Source organism: Cottoperca gobio, chromosome 5, assembly GCF_900634415.1.
Source record: "Cottoperca gobio chromosome 5, fCotGob3.1, whole genome shotgun sequence".
NCBI classification, from domain to species: domain Eukaryota; kingdom Metazoa; phylum Chordata; class Actinopteri; order Perciformes; family Bovichtidae; genus Cottoperca; species Cottoperca gobio.
Window position 1 is genome coordinate 16425184 of NC_041359.1, and position 20468 is coordinate 16445651.

At 41.7% G+C, this 20468-nt stretch overlaps 1 protein-coding gene across 9 annotated transcripts; it reads right to left on the reverse strand.

Annotated features, from left to right (window-relative positions):
- Nucleotides 1–672: 672 nt before the first annotated feature.
- LOC115008067 (inter-alpha-trypsin inhibitor heavy chain H3-like) lies at nt 673–18457 on the reverse strand. 9 transcript variants are annotated; one of them, XM_029431338.1, is made up of 26 exons: nt 18384–18457; nt 17806–17966; nt 17567–17671; nt 17029–17191; nt 16816–16926; nt 16324–16452; nt 16083–16199; nt 15729–15897; nt 15531–15641; nt 15003–15184; nt 14688–14867; nt 14467–14588; nt 11000–11262; nt 10572–10589; nt 10237–10254; nt 9926–9943; nt 9601–9633; nt 9172–9189; nt 8862–8870; nt 8240–8272; nt 7444–7512; nt 6991–7098; nt 1713–1881; nt 1271–1416; nt 994–1078; nt 673–909 (listed from the first exon to the last, which is right to left on the reverse strand). In XM_029431338.1, the coding sequence occupies exons 1-26, from the start codon at nt 18453–18455 to the stop codon at nt 795–797; spliced, it is 2724 nt and encodes a 907-aa protein (XP_029287198.1). In that variant the 5' UTR covers nt 18456–18457; the 3' UTR covers nt 673–794. The 9 variants fall into 9 exon arrangements, with proteins under 9 accessions (XP_029287198.1, XP_029287197.1, XP_029287200.1 ...); XM_029431337.1 differs by having other exon boundaries at nt 10572–10592; XM_029431340.1 differs by lacking the exon at nt 8862–8870.
- Nucleotides 18458–20468: the final 2011 nt, after the last annotated feature.

The window sequence follows — 20468 nt, forward strand, 5'->3', positions numbered from 1 at the left end:
GCAGATGAGCTGGGGAGAAGGGAGAGGGCTTGAGGCCCCCTATTTGAACAGCATATGGTGAGGGAAACTGAGAAAGAAGGGAAAATTATATAAAATGATCAAAGAAAACCAGTCCATAGAAATAACATCCAGACCCTTTATGTATGAACCCTGTAACCCATACTAATATTTGTAGGGAATTATAATACACTATGATTGTTACAAAATAAAAAAAGTCAGAGAGTGACTAGCAATTCTGAAGTGTGATACTTTACCTCTTAAGTCATTATAAAATGTGTTAAATTGAGTTATGATTATTGTTATAAAGCATGTTATAACGCATTGTTTATGTTTACACATAAACACGTATGTTTATAATAAATTATAGACATGTGTGTCACAAAAGTGCTACCGAAGTTTGATTTTAATTACATGATGGTAACCTTTTAATCTTAAATGAATAATAAAGGTGTAAAAATTAATCTATTATTAATAGTTGTGCATTCAAGCCACTTTTTGAGGGCTGTTGTGCTGCAGGGAAAATGCCACTATTAATTCTGAATTAACTATTTTCTCATTTAATCTTTTTTAGAATTAAGTTTTAAGATTGAAAAATTATTCAAAACTATGATACCATCTGACAAATACTATTATGTTCATATTAAATTCATATAAGACAACCAAATATCTGGGTTATTATTTATTTGTGTATGTTAGTAACAGGTGGAAAGACTTTATCCATAATGAATCAGCTTGTGCTTGACTTATTTTTCTTTTAAATGAAATCTTTGCAAGTGATTCAACACGGTTCCCAGTTACAGTTGTGTAGCAATGAAGTCATCCAAGCTTCTCTGCAGAGCAAACTCAGCAGACATGAGCCAGCAGTCAATTGTCGGGGGAGAGACAATACTGTAGTCAACAGCATTGGCCCTACAAAAGAAAGACAAAAATAATGAGTGATAATAATTAAAACGCTTTCAATTAGCTTTCTATTTTAAACCACCTAGAATGTACCTGGTAACGTCAATCTCCAGGTCTTTGATCTTAAGTTTTGTGGAGGGAGTTTGTTGCACTTCCTCATAAACTGCTGGCTTTAGAGCTGGACACAAAGAGGACAAACAATAAAGCAATGACACTGAAAAGCTGGCATTTAAAGAGACACAGCACAAAATGTTTGTCTCTTTTAATGAACAATTTCTCCATCAACCACCACAGTTGGGTGAAAACATTGACTCAATATGTGCTTGAACTGATATTAAATCGTACAAATAAATCGACCATTTTCACCCACCTAGAATTCCTTCAGTGTTGTCTGATGGCTGCTGTCTTAAAACCGGCCAGAGGAATTCTTCGCCATCCTTCACATGAATTAAGATGACTATGCGTGTGTCTCCATCTGCAACATCGATTTCCTGGTCCCGCCTAATCACTGTCAATCTAGAAAATATGCACCTCGTCTTAATCTGCTTTTGGACTTGTTTGCATATATTATTGAATATTAAATATTCAAATTAAATATTGGAAAAGTTCAATATTTTAAGAACAATGCAGATTATTATTTTTTTAGAGTTAGAGGAGAAGATTGATAGCACTCTCATGTCTAGAGTGGTATTGATCCTTTCTGCCTCTCTGATGCAACCTTAGGCCAAACATGAAAACCTAACTCTGCACACATAAGCACTGAGAGTGAGTATGACCGTAGTGTGATTCCTGCCATTACAATGCAAAGTTACCTTCCATTTGTAAAGTAAGTCTGTCCACTGTGGCGTGACATTGACTGTCCCTCTCGTACAGTGATTTCATTGGTTGCAACCTCAACACTTAGGTCAGTCTTGAAGTGGATGACAATCCTTTGGAAGCCTCCAAATGTTACTGAATCAAGCTGACCATTCACAGACAGCTCTAAAACAAAATACAACAAATGTAACTGAACATCACACTTACACAGTACAAGTACACCGATCCTTCACTTTAGTAAAAGTACAAAAAAAACCGTACAACAACATAATGTCTCGCGTTCTACCCACCCATCATTTGGTTTCACCTTGTCAGTAATTCTCTTATCATTTCAGATCCAGGTTCATCCTCATTGCCTGCAATCAACTTATCCTCACCTGCTTCTCATTCCCTCATTAGTTCTCTCAGAGGATATATACCAGTTCTCTCCCACTTGTGTTTTCCTGCCAAGCTCTCCAGCGATCGTTTAGTTTACCTGTTTAGTTTTCCTGACTTGCCCGTTTTGACCCTGCCTGCCTGTTTCTGGACTCCGATTCTTCTGCCTGCCCCTTACTGGATTTGTTTGCCTTTTGGACTGATTTACCGGTATTTGACCCTGCCTGGATTACTGAGTAAACTGAACTATATTGTATTCTGCCTGTCTCTGTGTCGTGCTTTTGGGTTCAGTTCTGTCGGTTCCAGCTAACCTTACAGTACAATCTGGCCAACATGGACCCAGCCGACTCAGCACTATCCCAGACAGCGCAACTGACACCATTCGAGATGATACAACGCCATGAGCAACAGCTGATCTTCATTACAGAGGCTATGCAGGCGATGTCTCTTTGCAACGAGCGTAGCTTTGCGTCTCTCCGCCACCACGTCACAAATCTCTCCACTACGGCCTGGAGTCCGGATACTACTGCTAACTCCAGATCTCCGGTCCACACTTCTCCGGCGTCAGATGCACGCCTGAGCACTATTCTGGCGTTCCTGGTTCGTGTCGGGCATTCCTCGTGCAGTGTTCTCTGGTTTTTGAGCTCCAATCCTTCCCCACAGAGAGATCCAGGGTGGCATATATTGTCTCTCTGCTCACAAGCAGGGCTAAGGACTGGGGAACTGCCGAGTGGGAGAAAGGATCTCCAGCCCTCTTCTCCGTCAAACTCTTCACTGAGGAGCTGCGGAAGGTTTTCGATCATGTGACGCCTGGAAGAGAGGTCGCTCGAGGGCTGCTCGACCTGAAGCAGGGAGTGAGAGCGATATCTAATTACTCCATCGAGTTCCGCACCATGGCAGCTGAGAGCAGCTGGAACTCTGCCTCACTTCTCGATGCCTTCTACCACGGTCTGTCAGATCGCATCAAGGATGAATTAGCGGCTCGGGATTGTCTGAATGATTTGGATGAGCTGGTGGCTCTCTCCATCCGTATCGTGGATGTCTGCGGGAACGAAGACAAGAGAGGGTTCAGTCTGCTGTTCCTCAAGCCCCGTTTCATCAATCTTTCCACTCACTGGGGCATGCTACTGAGCAGGTTACCGACACTCTCTCCGGCTCTCCAGAGCCAATGCAGCTTGGACGGACTCAGTTGTCCAGAACGACAGTGCCGCCTGCGGGAGAACAGCTGTTTGTACTGCGGTAAGGATGGTCATTTTGTTTCCTCCTGTCCTGTAAAAGACAGGGCTCACCAGTCATCCAGAGGGCGCTGGTGAGCCGACTTACGAACTTGGAAATTCCCCCTCGACCGTTGACACAAGCCCAGCTATATTGCTCGGGCATAAGACACACATTCTGTCCTCATTGACTCTGGTGCTGATGCTAGTCTTTTGGACATGACTCTCAGCTGGGACTAGGTCGGGAGGCTCTGGAGAGGCCCATTAATGCCACAGCACTAGATTGTCGTCTACTCTGCACGGTTACACACCGCTCGACTTCACTCCAGATGATCTTGGTCCGTAATCACAGCGAGGGTCTCACCTTTCACCTTATCCATGCTCCACATCAGCCTGTAATTTTGGGGTTTCCTTGGCTAAGGAGACATAATCCACACATAGACTGGTCTTCAGGAACTATATTACAGTGGAGTGCTCATTGTCATGCTGTCTGTCTTAAGTCTGCAACCCCATATACTAGTAGTCTGCCTGTCACTTCTGAGTTTCCAGATCTTTCTGGAGTTCCCAAGGATTATCTGGCTCTTAAGGAGGTGTTTAATAAGACCTGGGTCACCGCCTTGCCACCACATCGAATCTATGACTGCGCTATTGACCTGCGTCCAGGTACTTCCCCTCTCAGAGGTCGACTCTTCTCGCTATCGGCTCCTGAGACCAAGGCCATGGAGAGGTACATCAATGACTCCTTGGCTGCAGGAATTATCCGACCATCTTCGTCTCCTTCCGGAGCTGGGTTTTTCTTCGTGGAAAAGAAGGACAAGACCCTGCGTCTGTGCATCGACTACAGAGGACTCCATGAGAGTCCGTGAGAATCAGTGAGGGGGACAAGTGGAAGACGGCCTTCAATACTCCTAGTGGACATTATGAATAGCTAGTCATGCCATTTGGTCTCACCAATGCTCCTGCAGTCTTCCAGGGATTAGTCAATGATGTTCTTTGGGATCTGCTCAACGTATGTGTCTTTGTGTACCTGGATGACATTCTGATTTTCTCCAAATCTAAGGAGGAGCATGTGACTCATGTACACCTAGTTCTCCAGAGGCTTTTGGAGAACCATCTGTTTGCGAAGGCTGAGAAGTGTGAATTCCACACCTCAGAAGTATCATTCCTGTGATTCATCGTCAACGCAGGTAACATCCAGATGGACCCGACCAAGACCAAGGCTGTCACTGACTGGTTGTCTCCTTCCACACGAAAGGAGCCTCAACGTTTCCTGGGTTTTGCCAACTTCTACCGGCGGTTCATCCGTAATTACAGCTCGGTGGCAGCTCCCCTCACCACCCTCACCTCCCAGAAAGTGCTCTTCCGATGGTCCCCTGTGGCAGAGGAGGCCTTCTGTCAATTGAAGTTACGTTTCACTTCAGCTCCCATTCTCATATTCCCAGATCCCACTCGCCAGTTTATCGTGGAGGTGGGGGCAGTTCTTTCTCAGCAAGGTTCATCCTTGTGCCTTCTTCTCCCGGAAGATGTCTCCGGCAGAGAGGAATTATGATATTGGGAATAGGGAGTTGTTGGCAGTAAAACTGGAACTGGAGCAGTGGAGACACTGGTTGGAGGGAACAGAGCATCCATTTGTGGTCTGGACAGACCACAAAAACCTGGAGTACATCCATTCAGCCAGGCGGCTGAACTCTCGTCAAGCAAGGTGGGCTCTCTTCTTTAACCGTTTTGACTTTTAACTTTCCTACAGACCGGGTTCAAAGAATGTGAAACCCAACGCCCTTTCCCGTCAATTGCAGTCGGAGAGTTTTCCATCCAGTCCAGAAGTTATCCTTCCTTCTGCATGTGTCATCGGTGCAGTAACTTGAGACGTGGAGGACAAGGTAAAGCGCTCCCACGCTGAACATCCTGCTCCCAGTGCTTGTCCAGATGACAGTTTGTTTGTTCCTGCCAGTCTCCATGCTCAGGTCCTCCAGTGGGGTCATTCGTCTCGCCTGACTTGTCACCCTGGGGTGAGACGCACCCTAGCGCTGCTTCGTCAATGCTTCGGGTGGTCTTCCATGGAGGCGGACACCAGAGGATTTGTCGCGGCCTGTCCGGTCTGCTCTCAAAACAAGACCTCTCCAGGCCCCCTCCGGTCTTCTCCATCCCTTGCCAGTTCCAACTCGTCCATGGTCTCACATCTCGTTGGATTTCGTCACTGGCCTATCACTCTCTGACGGTAACACAGTCATACTCACTGTCGATTTTCCAAGTCTGCTCAATTCATTCCACTTACCAAATTGCCTACTGCCAAAGAAACAGCGGAGATTATGCTCCAACAGGTGTTCCGACTTCATGGTCTGCCCTGTGATGTGGTCCCTGTGATGTGGTCTTAGTAAAAGTATCAAAAGTAAAAGTACTGTCCACAATTCACCTCTCGCTTTTGGTCTGAGTTTTGCAGGCTGCTGGGGGCCACTGTCAGTCTGTCATCCTGTTTTCAACCCCAATCCAATGGTCAGGCAGAAAGAATGAACCAAGAGATGGAGACAGCTCTACGCTGCCTCGCTTCCCACAACCCCTCCTCTTGGTCTAAGCAGCTCTTGTGGATCGAGTATGCCCAAAACACCCTTCCCAGCTCTGCCACTGGTCTCTCACCCTTCCAGTGCTCTTGGGGTTACCAGCCACCACTCTTCCCAGAGCAGGAACGTGAGGCCAGCATTCCCTCTGTGCAGGTGTTCGTAGGTCGTGTCGACGCACATGGAGACAGGCTCGCCTCACACTCCTGCGCTCTTCAGAACGTTACCAACGATTCGCCAACCGACGTCGCATTCCTGCCCCCCTGTACACGCCAGGGCAACGGGTCTGGTTATCTACAAAGGATCTACCCCTCAGAGTAGAATTCCAAGAAGTTGGCTCCACGTTTTGTGGGTCCATTCCCCGTCTCGGGGGCCTTCAATCCTGCTGCTGTCCGTCTGCGTCTACTGCCTTCCATGAGGGTTCACCCCACATTCCATGTATCCAAAGTCAAGCCTGTTAAAGAGAGCCTGTTTCAAGATACCAGTTCTCTCCCACTTGTTCCCTGCCAGATAGTCTTGTGTTTTCCTGCCAAGCTCTCCATCGATCGTTTAGTTTACCTGTTTAGTTTTCCTGTTTAGTTTTCCTGACCTACCCGTTTTGACCCTGCCTGTTTCTGGACTCCGATTCTTCTGCCTGCCCTTTACTACATTTGTTTGCCTTTTGGACTGATTTACCGATTTACCTGCCTGGATTACTGAGTAAACTGAACTATATTGTATTCTGCCTGTCTCTGTGTCATGCTTTTGGGTTCAGTTCTATCGGTTCCTTAGACTTAAATAATATTGACTTGAAGTATCAAAAGTAAAAGTACTGTACTACAGCCCAGTAGTACTCAATCTAGGGATCAGGCTAGCAAGATGACTGTTTTAATGTAGTAACTATATCCGTCAAATAGAAGTACTTTACAATTGTACATAAGTAAAAGTACTTGAGTAAATGTACTTGTTTGCTTTCTACCACTGCAAACTAGAGATGATTATGGGTTGATAACACACCATATAACGGAGAAGAACAGAAGAAGGATTTTCTTTTACACATAAAGAGCAAAAGTCTAAATAACAGCTGTGTATGTACTTGGCTGTTACTATGTATTGGACATAGTGATTGCACAAAGAGGGACTTTACTGACCCCTGTTGGGATGATGAAGTAGTTTAAGGCGAACATCTCCAGTGACATCAAAGCATAGTGGAAGTGAGAGATTCTCAGTTTTGATCAAAAACCTGTGGGAAAGAGGAACTAACAAGGAACACAGAGACACATAGAGTCACACAGCAGAAGGGAAACACTTGTCCTTAAAAAAATATTTTTGCGCCAAACACCAGTTTAACTAACTAATGACGAATTATAACATTATCGATGATTATCCAAATATTGAATTTTATGTGGTGATCAGTAAAAATGAATCATTTAAAATGTAATTTACAAGGTACAAGTGCCTGTGATTGTGTAGCACTGACAAAGTATAAAATACATTTTTGTCACATGATTTGAAGAACTTTTCAGCATAACCAAAATTATCTTAGTTAACTATATCGTTTTTATACAAACTATACCATGAATTACATTTATGAGATACTCTACCATTAGTTTCTCTTTCTGGCACAATGGTGGGTGAAACTTGGGTTGCAAAATCGTAGTCAAGAATTAAATCTGTAGGAGGATCAATTGTAAATACATTTAAACAAAGTGAGTTATACACATTCATATGACCATGTTTTAGAGGACATTTAACCTCAGCCACAAAACAATCCACTAAATAAACACGTCATTCTAATCCTCACCGGTTAACCACAGGCGTAATCTGACATTGAATTTACACAAACATGACGATAACATTTCTAAATTAAAATATAGCATGTTTTTTTCATATAGATTTCAGTATTTTCACAAAATAAATTGGTGGAAAGTTTATGTCAAGGGGCATAGTCAGTGGTTTATTTGATATGTCCTCCAATAATTCATTGTATTTTATTTTTTTCTGGCAGAGAAAAAGATGTTTACCTCCGGCAGGAGAACTAAAAACTATTGGATCAGTAAAATGTAAGAATTTAACATCTATTATTATCTTTTATGTACATTTTCTGTACAAATATAGCTAGTAGAACAGTACATAACAGAAAGGTTAATGCTAGTTGTTCAGGGTCGGCCTCATACACCACCTGTATGACCCCACTACTGAGAATAACTAAATATTTAATCATCAGATCATCATGACACTGATACACCTTTGTTATAAATGCAGAAAGAACTTTGCCTTGGTCATATTTCTGCAAACTTGGGTGTCACTCAGAAAGTGTACAAATCTCTATTTACAGTAAAAAGTATAAACACTTGTGTAGTCAAATCAGAGCAGTGCACAAGTGCACCTATATCATACCTTCGGTGAAAACATGAATATCAGAATCATGCTCTGTTAAAAGGAAACAGATGATAACATGGATTATGATACAGTTGATACATTTACTTTAAAATAGTCATGGTTTATAAATTAGCCTGTACCCTCCCCCACCCTCAGTTTTTATTATATCGAGCGTCGAGATCAGCATCATGTCAGACTCTACTCAGACTTCACATGCTTCTCATGCAACCCCCCTTTTGTACGCATGTATGCATGTTATCTCAGCCATATATAAATACATTAATAATACATTAATAATGTAATACTATGGCATGCTTTTGAAAAGAAAAAGATGATAAAGATGAAGTTACGATACATAGCACGATAGAGCTGTTAATTGTCTTGCATAAACCAAACGTGCACCTTCCTCCAACCTCAGTTTTTAAAATACTTTTAATAACCACAGAGTTTACCTCCTTTTTTTCTTTAATATAATGTAAGAAAATGTATTGTTCTTCTAAGAATGAGAATATGTATTCATGAAAGAGAATATGTGCTGTATGAATGATATATTTTGTCAGCTATTTATAAATATATTAATAATAAATAAAATGTTTTGTCTGCCATGACAGAATGGTGCAGATGTGTAACTATGACTTACCTATAACACCTGGGTGAGATTTTAAAAAGGAAAAAAGATGATAACATGGAATTATGATATAGTTGGTAATTTACTTTGAAATAGTCATGGTTTGTAAATTAGCCTGTACCCTCCACCAGCCTCAGTTTTTATTATATGGTTGTGAGATCAGTATCATGTCAGACTCTACTCAGACTTCACATGCTTCTCATGCAAACCCCCTTTTTTACACACGTATGTATGTTATGTCAGCTATAAATAAATATATTAATAATAAATGAATGGTGTATTTGTCATGAGAGAACAGTGCAGATGTGTAACTATGGCTTACCTGACATACCCGGGTGAGCTTTTAAAAAGGAAAAAAGATGATAACATGAAATTATAATACGTAGTTAAATTACAATGTTCTAATATATATCCAAATATATTTATCAAAATATTAATAAATATTAATTGATTTTTAGAAGAAAATGTATGTTTTGGTTAGGCATCAATCGCATTAAAATGTTGTAAAGATTCAGAATCTGTTTCTCATATAACTTTTGGTTGTGATTTAATTAATTATTATTATTATTAATCATCAGATCATCATGACACTGATACACCTTTGTTATAAATGCAGAAAGAACTTTGCCTTGGTCATATTTCTGCAAACTTGGGTGTCACTCAGAAAGTGTACAAATCTCTATTTACAGTAAAAAGTATAAACACTTGTGTAGTCAAATCAGAGCAGTGCACAAGTGCACCTATATCATACCTTCGGTGATATCATGAATAACAGAACCATGCACTGTTAAAAGGAAACAGATGATAACATGGAATTATGATACAGTTGGTCATTTACTTTAAAATAGTCATGGTTTATAAATTAGCCTGTACCCTCCCCCACCCTCAGTTTTTATTATATCGAGCGTCGAGATCAGCATCATGTCAGACTCTACTCAGACTTCACATGCTTCTCATGCAACCCCCCTTTTGTACGCATGTATGTATGTTATGTCAGCTATAAATAAATATATTAATAATAAATGAATGGTGTATTTGTCATGAGAGAACAGTGCAGATGTGTAACTATGGCTTACCTGACATACCCGGGTGAGCTTTTAAAAAGGAAAAAAGATGATAACATGGAATTATGATACAGTTTGTAATTTACTTTGAAATAGTCATAGTTTGTAAATTAGCCTGTACCCTCCACCAGCCTCAGTTTTTATTATATGGAGTGTGAGATCAGTATCATGTCAGACTCTACTCAGACTTCACATGCTTCTCATGCAACCCCCCTTTTTTACGCATGTATGTATGTTATGTCAGCTATAAATAAATATATTAATAATAAATGAATGGTGTATTTGTCATGAGAGAACAGTGCAGATGTGTAACTATGGCTTACCTGACATACCCGGGTGAGCTTTTAAAAAGGAAAAAAGATGATAACATGGAATTATAATACGTAGTTAAGTTACAATGTTCTAATATATATTCAAATATATTTATCAAAATATTAATAAATATTAATAGATTTTTAGAAGAAAATTTATGTTTTGGTTATCGCATTAAAATGTTGTAAAGATTCAGAATCTGTTTCTCATATAACTTTTGGTTGTGATTTAATTAATTATTTAGAAAGTAAATGTGCATAAAGTACAATATATTATTAATTAATCACAAGTGTATCGTCATGTCAGATTGGTGCGGAAGTGTACCTATCATGTACTCATGTCTTACCTGGCATAGTACGGCTTGCTGCTAAAGAGAAAAAGATGATAACATGAAATTACGATACAGTTGTTCATTTACTTTAAAATACTCATGAATTGTATATGAGATCGCACCTTTCTCCACTTTCAGTTTTTAATATATAGTAAATAACCACAGTGTTTCTGTTCAGTAAACAACACATTGTTCTGCGAAGAATGAGAAGATTTACTTATAAGTATGCTGTATCTAAAATACATTATATTATTAAATAATCAGTAGTGTATCTGTCATGTCAGAACAGTTTAGATATGTACCTATCTCTTACCTGATGTAAGCTTAAACCTGATTCTGATAACAATAAGTTATTTATGGGATAATACATTTCCCGGATAAGAGAGAAATGTTGACACTTGATTTTGCATTGTGTATTTTTTGCTTACATTTGTATTGCTTACCAGAACCTGATCCCCCGGAGATTAGATCCACAACTCTTGTAAAGTGTTGACCATGCATATGACCATGCACATGACCATGCCCTCCAAAAGACCGCCGGTCCTGTGGCGCTTCACCTTCCTTGGGTTTAAGGAGCACATCTGTGTCCTCGCCCTGAGGCTTGGTGACCACCATGGATGTGAGTGGGGTCACAAAGCTGTACTTCAGCGACAGCTCCAAAGCCTCTTTCTTCACGTTTTCCTTCTCAGGTCCAGATAACAGCAGCCTGTGTCACAAATTGTGTACATATGTTTTAAACGTGTGAGTTGACATAACTGTAAAGTAAGAATAAGTTATTTAACAGCTAATTTTGTCTTTTAATTCTATTCCTGTTGTGTTCCTAGGCTTCCACTATAATAAATGTACGCACACACATATCACTCCAATTACTGTTGTCAACTTTTGTCTTTTGTCAACATATTTGTGCTGACATTATTGTTGATAGTTAAGCAGTGCAGCTGAAGGCCCTACCACCCATGGTCCTGATGCGTGATGTGGAGTTTGTCAGTAGACCAGTTGAGGATGAGCAGAGGGAGAGGGAGGGGGTATACTCATGAAGGAAGACAGATAGGTAGGTGGGGCGAGTTTTTGGAGGGCTTTGTAGGTGAGCAGGAGATTTTTGTAGTCGATCCGGGATTGAACAGGGAGCCAGTGAAGTTTCAGGAGAATGGGGGTGATGTGTTCAGAAGATTTGGTGCGGATCCTGATCCGGGCAGCGGCGTTTTGAATGATTTGAAGTCGGTTGAGCAGTTTGGTGGGAAGGCCAGAGAGAACAGCATTGCAGTAGTCGATCCGTGATGTCACAAATGCATTGACCGAGACTTCTATACTGGATTGGGACGGGACGGGCGTGTGGGTGATGTCTTTTATGTGGGGTGCAAAGGAGAGGGTGCTATCCAGAGTGACACCAGGACTCAACTTGACTGGAGAATGGTACAGAAAAGCCATCGATGATGAAGTTTGGGACAATGGAGTTTTGTGCTTTGGATAAAGTGCATTTGGAGCCGATGTGAAGGGCCTCAGTTTTGCCCGCCATTGAGCTTCAAGGAGTTCCTGGTCATCCAGCTCCGAACGCCTTGTAGAAATGTATACCTGAGTGTCATCGGCATAACAGTGAAAGTGAACATTGTGGTGGTGGAGGATTGTGCCAAGGGGAAGGAGGCAGATGATGAACAATAGTGGACCCAGTACTGACCCCTGAACACCTTGACCTGTGGTTACTCAGTTGCACATATTGGTGCAGCTTGCCAGTGGTCCCTCTCACGGTTGATACGGTCTGTCTTACTGTTTTTGATCGATTGTTTCAGTTTTAGCATTAATGTAAAGAAGCTACAGTATCTATGGCATGTCGTCATTTCTGCTGCCAAAGTGCACGGTCATCCCCTACAAATGAAAAGTATAATTTTGCTTGATTCTGTGTGATTGTCAAGATCTGCTTGTTCTTTGGTGTCCTGTTTTATTCTGACCAATTATGAACCCAGCAGACAACTTGGAGGAAGATCTTTATGATCTTTCTTACACACTATTGTGTATTTTTGGGAAGTGGACCAGAGCCCCTTGTTGGGAGATCAAACAGGCTGCCCTAAGAATGGCACACAGAGAAGTGGCTGCTAGACCCGGGCTAAGGAGTTTTTTTTTAGACTCGGCTCATACTGCCCAGCCACAACAGACCCCCGTTCCTGCTGCCGGGCTGCGACAGCCTCCTGTCCCTGCTGCGACAGCCCTTGACCATTTTCTGGGTACTCGCCTGGCTTTCGGGGGGCCTCTGAGTATCCAGAGGGCTTCCAAGCTTCGGAGGAGGAGATCTGGCCGTATAGTGTCGGTTCTCATAACCCAGTTTCTGCTGCCGGGCCTCGACAGAACACAGTTCCTGCTGCCGGAACTCCGCAGACCTACGTTCCTGCTGCCGGACCTCCGCAGACCCCCGTTCTGGCTGCCGGACCCCTGCAGACTCAAGTTTCCACTGCTGCCGGACCTCTGCAGACCCCTGCTGTACCACTGCCGCCTCTCGAGACCCCGGTCGCCCGCTTCCACCTCTCGAGACCCCAGTCCCAGTGCCCCCCTCGCTTCTAGAGACCCCAGTCCCTGTGCCCCCCTCGCTTCACGAGACCCCAGTCCCTGTGCCCCACTCGCTTCGCGAGCCCCCAATCCCTGTGCCCCCCTCGCCTCTCGAGACCCAAGTCCCTGTGCCCCCCTCGCCTCTCGAGACCCCAGTACCTCTGCCCCCAGTCCCATCGATTCCTTCGCCTCTCGAGACTCCAGCGATTCCTTCACCTCTCAAGACCCTAGTTCCCAAGCGGCTCCGTCTACCTCAAGCCTCTCCGCACGCCCCCAGAGCCACTCCACCTGCCACCAACCCGGCCTCTCTGCTGGCGCCCAGAACACCTCCGCCAGCCCGGCCTCTACACGCAGGCCTCCTGAGATGTTCCGCCTGCTTCACCGCCCTACAGAGCGGTTCCGAATGCTTCACCGTCCTCCAGAGAGGTCCGGCCTGCTTCGCCGGTCCAGCCCACATCGCCGGTCTCCAGATCGGCCTCTTCCCCGGCCTCCTGCCCCGCGTCCTGCGGGCCTTAAAGCGTCTTCCCGACCCTTTCCTCCCACCCTGCTGGTTTTGTTTTTCTCTTTAAGGACGTCTGGGATCCGCCCCTTGAGAGGGGGGATCTGTCACGATTTGCTTGTTCTTTGATGTCCTGTTTTATTTTGGTGGTCACTCCCCCTTGTTATATGTCTAGTTGTACTTCATGTCTGTGTGTATACCCTCTCCTTCTGATTGTTAATGTATTCCTCCTGTGTCCATTTACTGCCCTTGTGTTTTTGCCTTTCTCCCCCAGCTATGTCTTGTTCCCTCGTTTGGTGTCTGTGTATTTATCCCTATCTGCCCCATTGTGTTTTGTCGGATTGTCATAGATGTTACGTCGCGTTCTGCTTGTGCAGGTGCTGGTGTTCTGCTCGTGTTCTGATCTACCCCTGATTGGTTTGTATTTTAGATTTCGGCTTTGTTTTAATAAAGCTTGCTTTTTGTTATTATCCTTGTCTGTTGTACTGCATTTGGGTCCTCACCTTTTCCACTGCGTGACAGTGAAATTGGAGGCCTATTGTTACAAAAATTATACTGTGAATTTTGAGTAGTAAATCTGCCACGGTTACCAATGGCATATGTGCTTTGCGGAGATGGAACGCTTGAAATGTAGCAACATTAACTAACGGGGCGTAGCGAATGTTCAATTGCTTGACAGAAAAATAATCAGCAACACTTTTGATTATCAATTCATTCTTAAAGTCATAACAAAGTTGCCAAACATTCTATGGTTTAAGTTTCTCAAATGTGATGATTTGCTGTTTTACTGTACATTACTTTATATTGCAGTCATTCAACAAATAATGACTACAAACAAGAAGAAAGTGAAATGATGGTCGACATCACACTCACTCTTTCTCCAGAAGCTGTTTGACTGTGAGGTAGGCCCAAACCCTCTGGATGTGGTCATCAGACTCTGTTCCAGTGGACTCCACGGTGGAGTTTGTGTCAGAAAACGTCACCTTTCTACTCCTCTGTCATAGTATAAATGAATAATTATATCAGTATACACAGGGGCTTTACCAGACCTTTAAGATGATTACAGCTAATGTGCAGTGTGGACCGCTCCTTACCGAAATGGCCACAACTTGTGGAGTGAAGGTTTCAATGTTGTTGTCAGTGATTTGACCGGCCACCACAATCTCGGAGCCATTATAATACTGGCTGAAGTTAGTCTGAGTTAGATTGGTCCCACCATTATAGGTCATTGTCACATCTATTAACAGAGGAGTGGCCACCTCTTCATAGAAACCCTGTTGAAATGCATTATGGACAATGTAAGAATGTTTATCTCTACACAGCCAACCATTATCAATTGTTTCTGTGGAAATGTAGCAAATCACATGATAAACAAAGTATTTTTAATGCCAGCAAGTGATTTCAAATACCTTCAGCTGTAAGGCAGCGTCAGAGTCTTCATAAATCCGTCGTGCCACACCATTGTTTTGCAGTGACATCGTCTCAAGGAACTCAAACTTGACATCAAAACCAAAACCGAGACAGTAGAGAGGGAATTTGTTTGCAATAGCATGTCTGACATTTGACTGGATTACTTCCAGATTTGTCACCCCTGCAAAGACACAAGACGTGTGGCTAAAAAAGTCAAATTTACTCACACTTTCCAATCCAACAACTATCCTGTGACTTGTAGAAGTTAAAGTTGGGGTTATTGTGCACATGATCTAATTTATAAACTTAATTGTTAATAATGTTGACATTATTTGCATTTAAATGTCCATGATCTTTAAAATCCAACAAGGGTGGGTTCTCGCTTGTTGTCAGGGTATCGAGAGGGTATCGAGAAAAAAAGAGTGTAGTCAGATAATTTAAATTGATGGACTGTGTCGTAAAGGGTTCTTATAATTATTTCTTGAACTATTTGCTCAGGTTTGTGTGCATGTTTGTTTTATTGTAACCTGAGTTTGGGTCTCCATCAGTGAGAAGTATGAGGATAGACGCTGAACCTTCCCTGGGATGTGCATTCAGCATACGTGCTCCTTCCAACACTGCTCCATTAATGTCTGTGGCTGAAATTAAATAAAAATTGTTTTATTACTGCTGTTCTGCTGTCAAATGTTTGCATCGCTTCATAAAATATTTGTTAAAAACCTTACATCCTCTCTCTCTAATTTCCCGTGAAAATGTCTTGGCGCTCTCTAGGTTTTCCTTGTTGGCCTGAACAAGTTCTCGTTTCCAGTGAAAAATGCTGCTATCAAAAGTGATAAGACCAAAGTGATCATCCTCTGCCAGGTCGTTCAAGATGTGGATTAATGCTGTTCGGGTCTGTGCAAAAACATCATTCAAACATTAGGACTTTTATTCAAGTAAGAAACAATGTAATATTATTTGTTTCGTGTGTGTTCTTAAATTGTGTATTTATTAAGGCTTTCTGTCATCTTTAACTTAACTAACGGACATAAATTAAAAAGACGTCAGTGGCAATAAGTCACACTCTTTAAAAACCGTACCTGTTGCATTTTTTTGCCGTGCATTGAGCCACTTTGATCAATAACGAAGACGACATTTTTTGATATGCGGGCAAGACTAGATGGAGCAAAGTGATGAACAAAGTATCCCACTGAAGTCTTGGGGGGAGAAAGAAGAAAATTTGATTGGTTGTCAGGGGAAGATAAATGATCCATTTAAGTAAGCATGGTATTTCTTTTTAACAATGAATAATAGAAGTAAAATAACGGACTCTTGCTGTACCTTGATGTCTCCCATGGAGCTGTCCCTTTTGACATCATAAACAATAACCAGATCTCCATTCATACCCTGCTCTCCACAGCTGTCACACGTTTTCTGCTGGTCTTCTGTTGGGTAAAAATACACCCACGCCTGGAAACAGGAAGAATCAAGTTTTACGGACTGTTGATAGACACGGACGTTGATGAACAGGTTTTATTCTTCAAAAGATTATTTTGATTAAATTCAACATTATTGTCTCTGCATCGCATTGAGCACTACTGGTAAAATAACATGCAACATCAAACCAGTGAGGGAAAACTTTTGCAAAAGTGCATATACAGGAGATATACTGTATATAAAAATGAATACATGATAGATGTTTACAAGGATGAGGACAGAATGTCGTATGTACGATAACATTAGGGCTCCATTATGTATTGTACAGTTAAATATGGTTCAGAATAAGATGACACTTGAGTTAAATACATCATTTTGAATCACTGCATGCTGTACCTTTTTGTCTGCATGTGTTTTGGTGATGGCATTGGCCAGGACATTGGTGCTTAGTCCTCCTTTAACCTCAATGAAATTGATGTCGGATTTCTCGTGAATGAACACATCAATCTTGCACAATGAAATAAAATAAAATAGTTAGAAGTTCTGACCATGGAAGATGTTTTCCCCCAGAATTCTTTTCTTTCATAGATGCAAACAGGAAAGACAAACCTTGAAGTCTTTGACAGGCTGCATGGGTCGAGCGTGGATTTGCAGCTCGTACTTGCCAAGCCTGCGTTTCAGCAGCTCCTCATATGTGAGTTCAAAGGTGACCTTTTTGTGAGCAGCCACAGTCACAGAGGTCTTAAATTCCTCCAGGGTCCTCCCTACAGAACTGCAACGGAGACGATAATTAATAAAGCACCGGTTCTCCCTTCTGGCTTTTGAGCGCTTAACACAAAACAATGCCTATACCCATGACCTCTCATCACAGGTTTTGACATTAGTGCGGGTGTGAGATGTGAGTAGTTCAACTAAAGAGGAATTTCTCCTTCTCAGATTGTTTAATTTGAAAGAATTTAGAGACCTGAAGATGTTAAAGTAGCCTGTATTTAGCAAGAAAAAATGCAAACATACAAAAATAAACATAGTTTTGTACAACAGAGGACTTTCTTTTCCTTATCCCCTCTTCCTCCGAGGACACACAAGGCCATTCTACAAATACAAATAAAAAAACAGTTCGACCTGGCAATAAACTGATGCATTATACCTGACAATTCCAGCGCTTTGGCCACGGGACACAGCCTCGGTGTACTGCTGCTGAGCTTTGTCTTTACCTTTCACAACACCATCGTACACTTCTCCATCTATAAACCTGAAGAAGACCAAGGGAAAGTCTTTGTTTGTATACATACTCCTGAGTAGCCTGTGAATTATTTTCACGATTCTTTAGTGTACATTAATTTATGTGCAAATTCTTCTAAATATAAATTGTTGCATCACACACACATTCTAAATTTACTGATGAAGGCGTTCTTGGGAATCCGGACGTGGAATTCTATTTCCTTTGACTCGTCCATACGATTGGCCATGCGGCTTGAGATGACAGTGGTTGCATAACGACTGGTCACCGTGGAGTTGATGTGAAAGCTGTATATATCCCAATTGTCCTGAACAAATACAGGAGGAGGAACATTTCACAATGAAGTAAATGGATTAGTCAATCTCACTGGCTAATGACCAGCTGACCAAAGATCAGATGGTGAAAAACTAAGTGTGGGTGGAATAAGGGCAATCTTGTTGATCAAACTGCAGAAACCAACCATATTTGTTCATTTTTATCTAGTTTTCATTACACATCACAATGACTCCCAAAACTCCTTAACCTCATGTCTTTACAATAAGATTTAATAATTAACATCACAGGGATCAGCTTTTTATGTTCAAAATCCCTCCAATGTGACTAATGTTTACTGTGGGTAATACAAATTCACACACAATAACATGTTTTTGTCAGGGTATGGCATTGTTAACTCACAATAATTCTCTAGAGTTTTATCGTAACCTATCCTTTTTTATGTCCTTACCTTGTTTGGTAGTGTGGTAGCCAAAGCCAGCAACAGCCCAAAGAGGGTGATTTGCACCACAGCTCTCTCCATGATGGTTCCCACCAGAATGCAACGCAAGCAGCTGAAACTATCTTTTATACTTACACAGACAAGGACAACACGATGTGTACATGATTTTTTTTTAAAAGGTCAAATTCCGCTTTCTCTGTCTCTTGTTACAACATCCCCTTACTTGCACTCACACACAAACACATTTCTGCCCACTTTCCTCCTCTACATACTACCGGGAATCAAATGGAACAGAGCTTTTTATGCAAACTCAGAGAAACATTGGTTTGAAAACATTAAAGAGATACACAAAGAAATGTTGGCTTTATATGGTCCCTATGCACTGTTAATGAAAAAAGTACACGATTAATATTGTATGATATTAACCCTCTGGAGTCCGGAGCTAATTTGGCCATTTTTTGCATACTTTTGATTCTGCCTTACTAAACCCCATTAAGAAATGTTTAGCATGTCAATGTTTGGTATCTTCTTTTTCAGCACAAGCTCAGCTATATAACCTGATAGTTATTTTTTCATGTTGACATACTATATGAACACATTGGACCCAAAACCACACTAAAAACGTAAAAACAGATTTTGAAAATGTTATTATTTTTACTGTGGGTGACACAAACATGCACAACGAAACATTTTGAAAGCTAGAAATATATACATGGGATGTCAATATGATAATGTGAAAGTTTGATTGAGGTAACATGAACCTAAATACAAATTGTATGAACAAATAGCAGGTGTATCCAGAGGCGTTTTCCTTCATTCCCTCAAAAGTTATTTGGTTTTTGCTCCCATTTTTCATGAGATGAAATAAAAGATCTAAGACTTTTTCTATATACACATAAGGCCTATTTCTCTCAAATATTGTTCACAAATGTGTTAAAATCTGTGTTAGTGAGCACTTCTCCTTTGCTGAGATAATCCCTCCACTTCACAGGTGTGGCACATCAAGATGCTGATCAGACAGCATGATTATTACATCATATATATCCTTATCCTTAGGCTGTCACAATAAAAGGCCACTCTGAAATATGCAGTTGTATCTTGTATTCGGACCAATACTAAATGTATCTAAACTATTGTTTGTCCGTCACTTTCCTTCAAACGCCGTCTCCCTTCGTCTTTTTCCGCCTATTTCTGCCTATTTCCGCATCGCCTTGTTTTGCTTCGTATCACTCGATTACCCCAACTCCTCTCTGGTAAATGCTACCTGTTGAGCAGGAACTACAGTTTTCAGCATTATTTTCTGTTTCGTAAAATGACAAAATACGGAAAAGATATAAAGTACGTAACAGCCGCCACATAGCATTTCTCATACTTTTGAGCGTGCAAAAAAATATTTTTTGCATCAACGTATCATCGTATCTCCGTTTTGTACTGGGTGGATTTGCATGAAACAGAAAAGCCAGTACTTTCGACAGAAGAAGTCGGCAATGTTGGCCGGAGTGTTGAGTTTACGCAGCGCCGGTTTGAACAGGTCATGTGATCTGATCAAGCTGGCGTGACGGTCAACTCCTAAGGTTTAAGCATAAATGTATTTATTATTTCTGTCTTCAAGTATGTACAGCTTTTGTGAAAGTGTACCGATCTGGGAAAACAGGTGATACAGCAGGCAAAAGGAACCATACACCTAGCTTTCATTGTAAGCAATAAAGAGACCAAATACCAACAAATGAAAAGTATAATTTTGCTTGATTCTGTGTGAAGGCCTATTGTTACAAAAATTATACTGTGAAGTTTGATCACGATCTGCTTGTTCTTTGGTGTCCTGTTTTATTCCGACCAATTATGAACCCAGCAGACAACTTGGAGCAAGATCTTTATGATCTTTCTTACACACTATTGTGTATTTTTGGGAAGTGGAGCAGAGCTCCTTGTTGGGAGATCAAACAGGCTGCTCTAAGAATGGCACACAGAGAAGTGGCTGCTAGACCCGGGTTAAGGAGTATTTTGCTTGGGTACGTCAAGACTTTTTAGACTCGGCTCCTGCTGCCGGGCCGCGACAGCCTCCAGTCCAAGCTGCTCTAGCCCTTGACCCAT

Coding starts and splice junctions, on each gene's coding strand:
- LOC115008067 (XM_029431337.1), bottom strand. CDS start 18,455: ATGGAGAGAGCTGTGGTGCAAATCACCCTCTTTGGGCTGTTGCTGGCT. Junction 14,589..14,687: donor CACAAGTTGTGGCCATTTCG/GTAAGGAGCGGT, acceptor ATACTATGACAG/AGGAGTAGAAAGGTGACGTT. Junction 11,263..14,466: donor AAACAGCTTCTGGAGAAAGA/GTGAGTGTGATG, acceptor TTTGTGACACAG/GCTGCTGTTATCTGGACCTG.